Below are 15,167 nucleotides of genomic sequence, written 5' to 3' on the forward strand. Positions count from 1 at the left end.
GCCTACGCACTCACACATACATTTACATTTAACCGTCAAATGCATTCTTACATAAGCAATTAATAACAAGTGGCAATAACCAGCTAGAAAGCATCTCAAGTGTGATTTGGACTGGTAGACAAAAGGTTGTAGCTTTGAACCAAGAAGGTTTGAATAGATTCTGTTCTCAGTGGAAGTTATGAAATTAAACCAAGCTGACTACAGCTACTTTAGTCTTTAGTGCATGTTTTGAACCAGTTTACTGTGTTATTATTTTAGATGCATTCTCCTGGGTCATATAAGGCCATTTGAGTTCCCAATCTTTAATTAATTTCTATTTGGGCTAGTGTTAATGCATACTCTGCCATGCGTTTTCTCTGTGCAGTGTGACTGGTTTTCTCTCGGGTGGTAAATGGTGCGGTTAGATTGTCTGCTGTTGATATTGTCATCTCCTGGTCATTAGAGCATGGTGTGTCTGCTGAACAAGCTTTATGCTCTCTCTCTCTCTCTCTCTCTCTCTCTCTCTCTCTCTCTCTCTCTCTCTCTCTCTCTCTCTCTCTCTCTCTCTCTCTCTCTCTCTCTCTCTCTCTCTCTCTCTCTCTCTCTCTCTCTCTCTCTCTCTCTCTTTTTGTCGGCCATCTGACAGGCGCCGTCACTAAAGCCTGACTCAACAAGTCGGAACGTGCAGCCAAACCTTCTGTTAGCGAGCGAGTGTGTGTGTGTGTGTGTGCAATAGAGATGATGATACCAGTGCCTTCAGCTGATTATGAGAAACATCATGTGTGCATGGCTGAATGTGTTTTTGTGCAACACTAAGTAGTTGTAGATGGTGTCGCTCTGAATATGCTGTCATGATGAACAGTAATAACCACAACATGCCTTTTATTGTGATGGTGACTGACTGCAATAATGCATAATCAAACGGTCAAACCTGATATGGATGCATAACACTATCTAGATTTGATTTGAAATGTGTTACGTAAAAAGGCAATACATTTCTGTGATTGAATTAGAATTTCCCAGATGATGAAAGATGAAAACTCAAATGCAATCAAATATTTTGCTCTTTTCTACACTTAACATTTAATTTAAACATAAATGTGTCATAATTTGTGCGATTAGAATGTAATGTTGTCTGAACTGGACTGATATGTTTATGTAAGTGTAGAGAAATTGTAATTATAATGCATTGCATTATAAGACCTGTCTAGATTTACAGGAGAATGCTGGTGTTGTTTGAGGCTCATTTCTGAGATTTAGTCCTTAAACTTCTTCAAACAGTTCTAACAGTTGCTCATGAAAGTCTCAGCCATTAAACGCACAGTGATGTCAGTCCATTTTGTGAGGAATCCCCCTCATTTAGTCTGACTTTACTAGCTGCTTTTAAAGGCTGTTCATGGCTTGTTACATGAATAAGCTAGTTTACTCAATAACTCAATAACAAGGTTCTCAATCACATGCCACTCTAACACAAAGAGCCTAAGAACTGGGGGTAATCCTCTTAAAAACATTCCTTTTAAGCTGTGTACATGGCCTTTGTGTTCACCTGTTAATAATCGACTGTTGGAATGACAGTTCAAATGACTTCTCAGTAAACCGAGGTCATTGTTTCGGCCAAATATCTCGAAGTCAGTGGACCTGTATTTTATTTCATTAGTCTTTATGAGACAGTATTTACCTTGTGGTCCCCGGCATCCGTTTGGGCTCGGATAAATAATGCAGATTGCATTGTTGTTGAGTTAGTCATGTGATCTTAATGCTGTCCTTTAGTATGTGGGTGTTTCACCATCATTTTGTTTCATGTGTTGAACATTAAGGAACCTGATATCTGTAATGATGTATCTTCCAACTCTGCAGAAGCAAATAAGTAACAAAACTAAACTGAATATATTAGCAATGAGCAAACTACATTTCCACTGTGATGTTATTCTACAGAAAAAAGTTTTTAATAGTAAGAAGTGAATATGCAAATAGTGTTGCGATGTACACTTGATCGGATCATTAGTAAATGAGGGAGACGCATTTACACCTGGTGTTTTAATCCGTCTCTTTTGTCCACTTTCAACCACTTCTGTCCTGATTTACATATAAACAAGCGTTTCTGCTCTGACAGCCGCAAGTCCAGCCGAACGCTGTGAGTGTGTGTTAGAAATCAGGAATGGTGAGAGAACATTGTGCTTGGTATGTTTTTCGTCTTCAAACCAATCTTGGGTCGTTAAATGTTTACGCATTCGTAATGATTACTCAGTATGCTGAGAGTAGGAGGTCTTTTGTGGCTGTTCGAACGCATTCGATCACATGAATGTTTACACTACGAAAGCAATCTGGTCGAATGTGTTTTCGACTACCTCTGTAAGTGGTCGAAAGTGGACAAGCTCAAAATGTTTCAGACCCCGTTCACACCTGTATTTAGCGTCGTCCACTTGTGATCCAATCGACCAAAACGTATCTTAATACCAGGTGTAAACAGAGCCTTAAAGACCGTTTTCCCTCGCCATGGTTGCCTTTAACTTTTTCACTAATTATACGGCACTATTTTTTTGTAAAACTGATTTATTATGCAAAGTACCATGCAAATACACTCACCTAAAGGATTATTAGGAACACCTGTTCAATTTCTCATTAATGCAATTATCTAATCAACCAATCACATGGCAGTTGCTTCAATGGATTTAGAGGTGTGGTCCTGGTCAAGACAATCTCCTGAACTCCAAACTGAATGTCAGAATGGGAAAGAAAGGTAATTTAAGCAATTTTGAGCGTGGCATGGTTGTTGGTGCCAGACGGGCCGGTCTGAGTATTTCACAATCTGCTCAGTTACTGGGATTTTCACGCACAACCATTTCTAGGGTTTACAAAGAATGGTGTGAAAAGGGAAAAACATCCAGTATGCGGCAGTCCTGTGGGCGAAAATGCCTTGTTGATGCTAGAGGTCAGAGGAGAATGGGCCGACTGATTCAAGCTGATAGAAGAGCAACTTTGACTGAAATAACCACTCGTTACAACCGAGGTATGCAGCAAAGCATTTGTGAAGCCACAACACCCACAACCTTGAGGCGGATGGGCTACAACAGCAGAAGACCCCACCGGGTACCACTCATCTCCACTACAAATAGGAAAAAGAGGCTACAATTTGCAAGAGCTCACCAAAATTGGACAGTTGAAGACTGGAAAAATGTTGCCTGGTCTGATGAGTCTCGATTTCTGTTGAGACATTCAGATGGTAGAGTCAGAATTTGGCGTAAACAGGATGAGAACATGGATCCATCATGCCTTGTTACCACTGTGCAGGCTGGTGGTGGTGGTGTAATAGTGTGGGGGATGTTTTCTTGGCACACTTTAGGCCCCTTAGTGCCAATTGGGCATCGTTTAAATGCCACGGCCTACCTGAGCATTGTTTCTGACCATGTCCATCCCTTTATGGCCACCATGTACCCATCCTCTGATGGCTACTTCCAGCAGGATAATGCACCATGTCACAAAGCTCATTGTCATGTTCAAGAAACCAATTTTAAATGATTCGAGTTCACTGTACTAAAATGGCCCCAACAGTCACCAGATCTCAACCCAATAGAGCATCTTTGGGATGTGGTGGAACGGGAGCTTCGTGCCCTGGATGTGCATCCCACAAATCTCCATCAACTGCAAGATGCTATCCTATCAATATGGGCCAACATTTCTAAAGAATGCTTTCAGCACCTTGTTGAATCAATGCCACGTAGAATTAAGGGAGTTCTGAAGGCGAAAAGGGGTCAAACACAGTATTAGTATGGTGTTCCTAATAATCCTTTAGGTGAGTGTATATTTTAACTGAATTTAAAATTAAATTTTCTAATATTGGGTAGAAAAAAAAACTAGCTGTTAATTAACTACATACTAATATTTAAAATAATAAATATACATGCAATGACTATACAAAACTAATAATTCTGTTTTATAATATTATGCTTTCTATCACACACAGTACAGTATATGGGTCTGAATACTGTACATGAAAATATATAGCTTCCTTTAAATTTTAGGAATGGGGTCCCTCACAAGATAATCGTATTTTAACAGAAATGTAATGGCCGTGCATGTGAGCTGATTGTTTTGCGTGCAACAAAATACCTGTTTTTCTTTTTTTAGTAGTGTATTCCAACAGCTTTGATTCGATGGACTGGTGCCACTTACTGTATGTGGCCTCGCCGCTGCCATGCTGAGCTCTGATTGGGCAGGAGGGGAGAGCGAGCAGACCATGGTCTCATTTCTTAAGTCTTGGATCTGTCTTTTTATTTCGATTCCAGACTTTGTTTTGAGACTCTCTGATGTGCGGCAGCATATCACCTGCTCCAGTGCAGCCAGATGCTGGATGGTTAAATGCCTCTCACGCACCACAGGGCATAGTCACACCACTGAATTTATGCCAGATCTCCATCCTTTATCGTTTTTGATAAAAGATAGCATACATTTTTTGACAGCACCTGTCATGTAGATGTTAAGCCTTTCAAACACACGCTTGTTTTCAGATTTGCACTGGTAATCCTTTTCAGACCGTAAATACCCAGAGGAATGTTTGCATGGATTTGATTTATTTCTGCATTTTTAAAGCCAGCTCCTTTCAGCTTTGAGATGAAACGTTTAGCATTTTGACTTGGTGATCAGACCAGCTCTGTGGCTCTTGATTCTCTTGGCCGTCTGTGAACCCACAGAGCATCCAAACAGGCAAGTGTATGGCCTATTGAAATGTCACCAGTGATAATAAAAGGTCAAGACTCTTGCATGCATTTAGAGTTTCTGAATCCAGAGCACAAGAGCCTCCTTTAGGCAATGATGAGAATGCCACGAGCCCTGCGGATCTAATGGACTTTAATACCAGAACCCATTGGACATCAGCCGCCCTCCATTCCTCAAGCTTACCTCCATTGCTAAGGTGACCTCATAGGTAATTGGCTGCACTCTGTGGGAGACTGGTTCTCCGTGACTGATTGGACTGATTTCATGGGCTACTGAACATTGACATTTACGAGATATCCCCCCACCTCGCTGCCCTTCCTGTGCTGTTGCCCTTTGTTTCAGAGTCCTGCACTTAGAAGTGTGGAATTCAGCTATAATGCGGATTGTTATTAGGGCTGCGCCGTATGACCGTATATGCCGTGCACCTGCTGGTGTTTCAAAATCAATTTGAAAATGTATTTTATACTCACACTAAATGTTTGGAATAATAAAATGTAGTTCACGTTTTTGAAAGAAGTCTCTTGTGCTCAGCAAGATTGCATTTATTTGAGCATAAATACAGTAAAAAACGTAATATTGTGAAATTTACAATTAAAAATGAACTCTTTTCTAGTTGATTAATATTTTAAAATATAATTTATTCCTGCGATGGAATCAGAATATTAGAGTTGTTTCTGAAGGATCATCGATCATCATCAAGGTGACACTGAAGACTAGAGTAAGAATGGCTGCTGGAAATGAAGCTTTGCCATCACAGGAATAAATTACATTTTAAAATATATTCAAATATTTGTTTCTCTGATCTAATACAGCTTTGATTCTCACGTGCACTTTCGTGTACACTTTGGGGGATTTCGTCTCAATGCATTTTTGGTTCCCCAAAAAAACTTTCAGTGAACAGTTCTTAGAAGAACCAATTTTATTAGTGTGAAGAACATTGTTTAAAATCTAAAGAACCTTGGAAATGGAAATGGAAAGGAAATGTTGTTGGATGTTGGAGGTTCATCGTGGAACCATAGATCCCAATAAAGAACATTGTATTTTTGAGTGTTAATTTACCTCATTTTACCTTTTTTTTTTTTGCAATTGCCAGATGCTTTTCTCTTAAGAAAAGTACATTTCATTCAATTTACACAACACAGTTGAGCTACAGGAATGCAGATGTTTGAATATATTTCTATCTTTCAAATGGAAAACAGGATAAAAATACTGCTAAGGAAAATGAAAAAATAAATAAAAAAATCATTATTGTTATATTAGATTGGTCATACTGCCCACCCCCTTTTGTAAGCCACCCACTCTCTGCTGGTACTGTAGATGATTTGCTTGATGATTTGGGCAAAGTGTTAAGGTGGAGGGAAGATATGCAGGAACAGTGAATGTTATCCACTCCTATTGTGCCTATTAAATTGGTCCTTCCTGATAAAGATGTAATGTGCCCAAACCTAAAGTGCCAATTAGAGCTATGATATTGCTGTATTGCTATGCTTTTTAGTCGAGTGGGAGAAATTATATTTCTGCGAAAATGAATAGTCTCCTTTTGAGTTCAACTGGTCCATTTGCTGCTCTGTTAATGATCGGGATGTGGCACAGATGGAGAGATTTCCAGACAGGTGTGCTCCTTGCATGTGGAGACTGGATAGAGCTAATTGCCTCAAACGGGCTGGGAAAAACAGAGTTTGATAATGGATCGAAGGTAGCGGGGGACCAGGGCATTGGCTGCAATGGTAGGCCAGAAAAAGTCCATCTTGATTTAGATTCAGGCAATTTTGGGCACCCTGTGTAGACTTAAGCAAAGATGCAACTTGTGAGGCCAACAGCTTGTGGCAGAATTTCTAACAGTTAACTGTGAATTAAGCAGCAGTATTTTGGATACCCTTGAAGGGTCGTGTTGCACATACAGGTAGGCTGGTGAGATGTCGCATGAATAAAAAGCAGACTTTTAACTTCAAGGTAAAACCAACCTATTTGGGCAGGAAAAGACCGTCTGACTTACATCTAAACACAGTTGGCTTTGTTTTTACTTGTGGTTTAGAGTCAAGAGCAATAATCTCAGCCTCTACAATCTGAAAAAAAAAAGGTTGATTAGGAAGTTGAGACCAAGAAAAAACTTTTTTTCTGGAGTTATGTGCCATAATGCTGCAAACCTGTGTGATTGCTTTGATGTGTTCACTGAATGTGAGCTGGTCATCTCACCTCAGGGTAACAACTGTGTTTTTTGAACCAAGATGGAGAGAAACTGAGGTAGAAGCCATCTTCAGCAGTTCAGTCTTGACAGGTTGAGCTTGAGGTGTTGATTATTCATTCAGGTTGAGATGTCCGAGGGATATGAGATCACATAGGTGAAAACAGATAGAGGCATTAAAAGTAGCCCTGACTTCTGTCGACATGGCAGTGAGAAAAAAAAAAAGCCATGCATTTTATAAAATGGAGAATAGTATCGGACTGAGTACAGATCCTTGAGGGATACCAGTATCATCAGGGTGCAGGATGCAGGAATTGAACATATGCATGTGTTTTCTTTGAATGTACTCGATGACTCTTCACTGTTTTTCCTGCTCAACACTTGCACAGGATAACATTTCAACCCACACATCATTTTCTCACACATTTTTTTTTTTTAAATACCACTCACTGCTGCAAAAAGTCTGTTGTTTTACCACTCATTTCTTTGCACCCTCAGAGCCGCGAGCCACTAAAGCTGAGCGAGCTGAAAGCAGAAGTGTCTCCGCGTATCTCTGTGGAAGACCTCATTGACCTGTGTGAGCTGAGTGGACCGGCTTGCTTTAAAACTCCTGCCAAGAGGGCCAGGACTGGGAAACCCAAGATCCTGGCAGTGGACATCCGAAGCCTTGAAGAGTATCCTTTTAGTCTTTATTTTGACTGCAAAAACTATTTTTTAAGAAAATTATTTAAAAATACAGTAAAACCAGTAAAACAATTTAAATTACATTTTAAAAACTATTAAATTTATAAAATTGTTCATTTATTCCTGTGATGGTTAAACTGAATTTTCAGCATCATTACTCCAGTCTTCAGTGTCGCGTGACATTTATTTTTATTATCAATGTTGAAAACAGATATGCTGCTTAATGTTTTTGTGGAAAGCATGTTACATATTTTCAGGATTCTTTGAATAATAGAAAGTTCAATAGAACAGCCTTTATTTGAAATTCAAATCCTTTTTTCCTAATTTCTTACCGATCAATTTAGTACGGAAGAGGATTAGGGCCAAGCAATAATAAAGAAATAAAACCATCTCGAGATTAAAGTCATTATAATGCGAGATTAAACTCATTCAATTTTGAGAAAAAAGTTCGTAATACAATTTTGAGAATAAACTCATTAAATATCGAGAATAAAGTCGTTGTGTTTTGAGAAAAAAACTCCTTAAATTTCGAGATTAATTTCGCATTATAATGACTTTAATCTCAAAATGGTTTTATTTTATTTTTTTATTGCTTGGCCCTAATCCTCTTCTGTAATTTAGTGTGTCCTTGCTAAATAAAAGTATTTCTTTTTTTCAATAAAATCTTGAAAATCTTACCCCAAAGATTTTATCGGTAGTATAAGTATAAATGTCTCTTTATTTGTAAGATATTAATAGTATTTTATATATAGATAGTATTTTTGTCTAGTTTTCCTTTTTAGAGCAGGATTTTTTGCCGTCTATGTATATGGCCCCTGAAAGCCAAAGTTAAACATCAAAACATTGATGTTAGAGACATTGAAAAATGTAGAAAAAAATGGTCAGGCCAACTCCAGACACACTCAGATTTTCTTTCAGAAGTGAAAAAATCTATTTGTAATGTACTTGCAGAGTTTCCATACTTGCGTTTCATTGTATGAAAGGATTCATTTAGAAGTTGGCTAAACTCTTAAGTAGATAATGTAAAAATCCTATTAATTGATGCCAAAAAGTCAGAGCCTAAAGACAGGTTGTTGTCTGTTGCTAGTAGTGAAGGCCCTGTGGAATGTGTGGGAGAGCATTACTGTGGTTAATTTGTTTTAAGAGGTTTGTCACCGTTTCCATTAGTGCAGCTGTAAGTATACACGATAGCGTACACAAGCAGGTTAAGAGCAATCATAATACATATAGGCTTTCAGGGAAAACTCAATGTGAAAGCTGCAGCGCAGGTGATGTAGTTCTCTCATTTTGTATTCTGTACCTTTTATGGCCATATCAATATTTGATATGAATGTTAGACAAAGCCCTTTCTGTTTTAAGGCCCGTTTAAAATCTGCATGAACGTTTTCTCATCCTCTTGAGAAATGGAGAAAGGTCTTGTTAAATGTTTCCGAGAAGTTCCACTCGTTTTTATTGAAAGATGTAGCACAAATATCACTGATTGTAACTTTATCTATGGAGGAAGGCAGCTAAGAAGAGTTATTATTCAATTACACTCTGCCCTCTCTCTCTTTTCCCATCTCATCCTTCCCTCCGCTCACCTGCTCCGCTTCTCTTTGAGACACTGCTCTTGCGTGCACTCGTCTTGCTCATGTTTAATCAATGTCCCAAGGGACTTTATTCTGCTCATATTTTTCATCTTGTCCTGCGCACTTTGTTCCCTGTCTCTTTTCTTTCGAAGTGCTGCAGTGGGTTTTGGATGGAGTTGGACGGTTTCCACAGAGCCCATAGATCTGTGTTGGGTTTGTTCTGTAAATCCTGTGAACTTCACCTGACACAATTACAAACGACCAGCTCAAGAGCTTACAGGAGATTGCGTGCTGCTTAGATGTCTTACCACAACACATGTATACCAAAGAACCCCTGGGTATTCACCGAATACACCGTAATGCTCACATTAGAGCTGAACTTTATAATGGTCTTCACATGTTTAATCTGACACAGTTCAATCACTCTCAAAGCCACTGGGCGTTAACCAATAATCAAACTTCTTGATCTAAATCAAAGCCTGCAAAAATCTTATTTCGATAGTCTACTTTAGACATTTTACTGACTATAAGTAACTCTGCAAGTACATGTTAACCCAAACCCTAACCCTACCAGTCTACTGATACTCTAGTGAGAGTTAGTTGACATGTAGTTGCAAAGTTACTTATAGTTAATGTCTAAAGTGGACTATCAAAATAAAGTGTCCTAATCCTAATGATTAAAAATAATAAAATGAATGATAAAAATAGTTTGTTTTCAGAAAGTATACAGTATCTTGAATTAAGCTTATTTTTCTTAGTTTTATCATTGGCAAATAGGAACATGGTTTCCTTGTTTTAAGATTGTTTGTGAGGTTTTGTACGTAAATTTGTTTTTGTTTTTTTACAAAAAAAAGCAATAGGGTTAGAAAAATAAACATACTTCAAGATAAATTCTTATTCTCTTTCATCATTTTGATTCTCAAGTATATTTATCTTGGTTTAAGGATGCTTAAATATTTGTTTTCTTAAAACAAGACAAAATACTGATGAAGAAACTTATATTTTTAAGTCTGAAAACGGATGCACTTTATTTTAAGGTGTCTTTGTTACACTGTAATTATATATTTAAGTACTGAGTAAAATTAAGTAACTATATGTACTTACTATAGGGTTGGGGAGGGTTTGGATTAGTTGCATGTAATTATGCATAATTTATAGTTATTACTATAGTAACTACATGTAACATATGTAACAATGACTCTGTAAAATAAAGTGTTACCTTGACAACTTTTATGATATTTACATTTGGTAAGCATTCTTTGGAAGCTTGTTTCCGCCACTGAATTAAAAAAATAATAATAATAATTGCGACTTTTTATCTCACAATTGCGAGATATAAAGCCGCAATTCTGAGAAATAAAGTTGCAATTCTGAGAAATAAAGTCACAATTCTGAGAAATAAAGTCACAATTGCGAGAAAAAAAGACAGAATTGAGACTTTTTATCTCACAATTCTGACTTTTTTTCTCACAATTGCGAGTTTACATCTCGCAATTCTGACTTTAACACATAATTGCGAGTTTATATCTCAAAATTCTGACATCTTTTCTCAGAATTGTGAGATATAAACTCGCAATTGCGAGTTATCAGGCCAATTCTAAGGAAAAATAAAAGACTAACTTTTTTCCCTCTCAAAATAGTTTATATCTCACAATTCTGACTTTATAACACGCAATTGCGACTTTATATCAATCAATTCTGACTTTATATCAATCAATTCTGACTTTATATCAATCAATTCTGACTTTATATCTCGCAATTCTGACTTATATCAATCAATTCTGACTTTATATCTCGCAATTCTGACTTATATCAATCAATTCTGACTTTATATCTCGCAATTCTGACTTATATCACGCAATTCTGACTTTATATCTCGCAATTCTGACTTATATCACGCAATTCTGACTTTATATCTCGCAATTCTGACTTATCACGCAATTCTGACTTTATATCTCGCAATTCTGACTTCTATCACGCAATTTTGACTTTATATCTCGCAATTCTGACTTATATCACGCAATTCTGACTATATCTCGCAATTCTGACTTATATCACGCAATTCTGACTTTATATCTCGCAATTCTGACTATATCTCGCAATTCTGACTTATATCACGCAATTCTGACTTATATCACGCAATTCTGACTTTATATCTCGCAATTCTGACTTATATCACGCAATTCTGACTTTATATCTCGCAATTCTGACTATATCTCGCAATACTGACTTATATCACGCAATTCTGACTTCTATCACGCAATTTGGACTTTATATCTCGCAATTCTGACTTATATCACGCAATTCTGACTATATCTCGCAATTCTGACTTATATCACGCAATTCTGACTTTATATCTCGCAATTCTGACTATATCTCGCAATTCTGACTTATATCACGCAATTCTGACTTATATCACGCAATTCTGACTTTATATCTCGCAATTCTGACTTTATATCTCGCAATTCTGACTTATATCACGCAATTCTGACTTTATATCTCGCAATTCTGACTTATATCACGCAATTCTGACTATATCTCGCAATTCTGACTTATATCACGCAATTCTGACTTTATATCTCGCAATTCTGAGAAATAAAGTCAGCATTGCGAGATGTAAACTCGCAATTGTGAGGAAAAAAAGTCAGAATTGTGAGATAAAAAGTTTTATTTTATTTTATTTTTCATTCTGTGGCGGAAACAAGCTTCCATAGCATTCCCAGTTGCACCATTTTCATGGTTTCCTCAAAAATATTAAGCAGCACAACTGTTTTCAACATTAGCCGCTTTTCCACCGTTCTCGTTGCTTAACCTTTCCGTTCCGTGCCGATCCGGCCTAGCTGGTACGGATATGGCTTCATTTTCCACTGTGAGGCTGATAACGGCCGCTCTTTGGAATGTAATACAAACGTGTCAGTCGTTTGCTTGCTAACACAACAGTTTACAGACTGTATGAGATGGGTTTTTTTTTGTTTATTGACTCTTATGGACAATTACAGAGAAACTGATAGACAGGCAACAGACAAGTGACCAAGACTGGCGACGTCACTTCAGTTCATCATTGCAGAATGATTTCTGAAGGATCATGTGACACTGAAGACTTGGAGTAATGATGCAAAAAAAATCAGCTTTGCATCACAGGAATAAATAACATTTTAAACAAATAAAAAAATAGAAAACAGTTATTTTATGTTATAATGGTTTTTCGCAATATTACCGTTTGTACTGTATTTTTGATCAAATGAATGCAGCCGTATGACCCTTTGACCGCCCGTGTGCAGCTTCAGTCGCGGTCACATCCCAGGTAGCATTAACATTCCCTACACCTCCACGTTTGGGCCGGAGGGAGAACTGCTCCAGTGTCCCGCCACCAGCACCCTGGCCGGATACAGATTCCGTGTCATCGTGATCCTCAGCAACATCATGAAGAATGCTACCACGGTAAGGTTATTTCATCCGTCTGTTGATGTTTTTTAGGAAACGCATGCACTGTTAAATGCATTCACTGCAAGTCGCTTTATACTAGCCTTCTGCGATATGCATAAAAATGAATAATAATCATAATCACACGTTTACTTCCTTTTCTCCTGTAGTTTGCTGCTCACCTGGTGAAAGTAAATTTCCCTCGGGTTTGTGTCTTGGATGGTGGCATGAACAAGATGAAGTCCACAGGCCTGTTAACTGTCCCATCTCCGCAGATATAACAGTGTGTGCTTTGATAAAGGGAAACTGTTTGAATGTCATTTACATGGTGCAAGACGTGAATACATTTCTCAGATAAAACATTTTTCTTCGAAACCACGTCAACAGGTCCTGAAAGGCATTATGCATGTCAGCACTGAAAAGTTTGAACTTGAAAAATGCACACAGCTGTTTGAGCTTCTGGGACCAAACCAATCAACACGAATAAAGTTGTTGTTTTTTACTACAGCTGTTGTCATAAAAGCCTTACTTGTAGGTTTCATTTCTCAAAAGTCACTAAATTGAAAATTCCTGTTTTCATATTTATTAAACTGTTTACTTGATTCTTAAAAGGGTCATGAACTGCATTTAAAAAAATATATTTTATGTTTCCTGAGGTGCACTTATTAAATTAGCATGATTTTTACACCAAAAAAATTTCATAATTTAGAAATAAAAGGCCATTTTCTACCCTAATTTTGGCCTCTGGTGTGAAGGGGCGTGTCTGCTGTGAGACTTCAGTGTAAACGCCCACTGCTGTGATTGGCTAACATCTTTGCATATGAAATAAGTATTACATGTGGAACTCTTTTGAAATCTTTTACTGTTACAGCTGTCAAGATTAACTAATCGTGAAAAGTGTTGATTATAGCATTATATTTAGACTCAGAAGTAGGTGTTGTTTTGATTCTGCAGAGTCGGTCTTTTGTCGCACTATTGCGTCATAATGTGACAAAATTCCAAACTAGTCGTTTTCTGAGCTTGAATTCAATAAAAGCTGTTTTTGGACTAACGAGGACGTTTCGAGTTCTGACTATTGGGCCCCATTTACACTGCATGGTTCAAGTGACCCAAATCCGATTTTTTCCTCTCATGTGGCACAGATCGGATATGACCCATGAACGTGTAAGCAGGAAAAAAAAACTCAGGCCTCACTCATATGTGGTAATAAATCGGATATGAATCGGATACGTGCATTTGCGTGTGCCATGTAAGCAGACAAATCGGATATTCCCGGGATATTGCCCAGTAAATGCGTGTCGTACGTCATTAAAAAAGTGACGTCAACTCAGGTGGACACCACCAACTGAGATCACATGACTTATTATAGGCGTGATGGAGGACGAAGGATACACACAGTGGAGCAATGCGGAGGTTTCATGTCTTTTGAGTGTTTGGGGCGAAGAGACAGTAGTGCAGGCAAAAATGCAGGATTGTTACAGAAATAAATCCGTGTTTGAAGACATTTCACGAGATATGGGGAGGCACGGTTTTAAGCGCTCGAGGCTACAGTGCCACCGTAAGATAAAAAGCTTAATGATTTTTAAAAATATTGTGGAAAGCAAAACACTGGATAATTTTATTCGCATCTGCATCCATTGTATTTCGTGCTGTTTTACTTCCTTTTCCGGGTCAGAACGTCTACATTTGGTAGTTTCAGCAGTGTATAGTGTAAATGCAAAAATCGGATACGGGTCACTTAAAAGATGATGTAAGCGGGTCGTCAAAAAAATCGGATATAGTCAGAAAGTCGGATTTGGGCATCAAGACCTGCAGTGTAAATGCAGCCTTAGATACTGGATATTGGATCATGTTGATGAATGTGAAGTCCACATTTTCTCTTATCGAATATCCTGTTTCACTCTGAAATTTGTGCCAGCCCAGTACAGAAGAAAAAATGGGTTGCGAAGAGGGTTTAATGGGGACATTTTCAGGCACCTACATTGTCCAAAAAAAAAAACTTCCAGAGAAAGTTATGAAAACCGGTGGATGATATTCTGTGAGTTAAAGGCGCCTACTTAATGTCTAGACCAATCCAACCTGACAAAAAGGTCTGGAAAATGTAAATAACCACATTAGTGTGCAAAGGCTTTCTTCGAACGCAGCACGTCATTTGATGTGAATGGGCTTGTAGAATCAGAAATGCACTGTGGGTTCCAGTCCTGTCAGTTAAGAACAGGAAGAGAAGCTATAGTGGATTACTGGATATTTGAAGTCTGTGGAAAATACATTCCTGGCCTTTTCTTTTTCTTTTTTTTTTTTAAACATTTTTAGCTTTCTTTTGTGTCTGCAAAGTTGCAAAGAGTTATTCTCTATATCAGTGCGCACTGTTTCTGAACTCCCTGAAATGCATTCATTGTAGTTTTGAGTTTTCTTCCGTCACAATATTCCTCATTTAAATAATTCTCGACCAAGGCAAACGTAAAATAAAGGTGCGAGGCCTGATTAAGTTGTGATAGTAGTGTGCTGAAACTCACGCTTATATGGGAAGGGGCGTGACATTTCCCAAACAGGCTGGAAGCGGTTGACCAATCACAACACACTGATCCAGCCGACCAATCAGAGCACAGTGT

At 38.0% G+C, this 15,167-nt stretch overlaps 1 protein-coding gene across 1 annotated transcript in view; it reads left to right on the forward strand.

The window, feature by feature from the left end:
* Window positions 1-13,055, forward strand: part of tbck (TBC1 domain containing kinase) — a 67,323-nt gene extending 54,268 nt beyond the window's left edge. The window contains exons 24-26 of the mRNA XM_056253564.1: window positions 7,379-7,554; window positions 12,414-12,573; window positions 12,726-13,055. Coding sequence (XP_056109539.1) covers window positions 7,379-7,554; window positions 12,414-12,573; window positions 12,726-12,836 — 447 coding nt within the window. The 3' untranslated portion in view covers window positions 12,837-13,055. The remainder of the gene's footprint in view (window positions 1-7,378; window positions 7,555-12,413; window positions 12,574-12,725) is intronic.
* The last annotated feature ends 2,112 nt before the right edge of the window (window positions 13,056-15,167 follow it).

This window comes from Rhinichthys klamathensis, unplaced genomic scaffold (assembly GCF_029890125.1).
Source record: "Rhinichthys klamathensis goyatoka isolate OS25496 unplaced genomic scaffold, OSU_Roscu_1.1 h1tg000107l_1, whole genome shotgun sequence".
NCBI classification, from domain to species: Eukaryota; Metazoa; Chordata; class Actinopteri; order Cypriniformes; family Leuciscidae; genus Rhinichthys; species Rhinichthys klamathensis.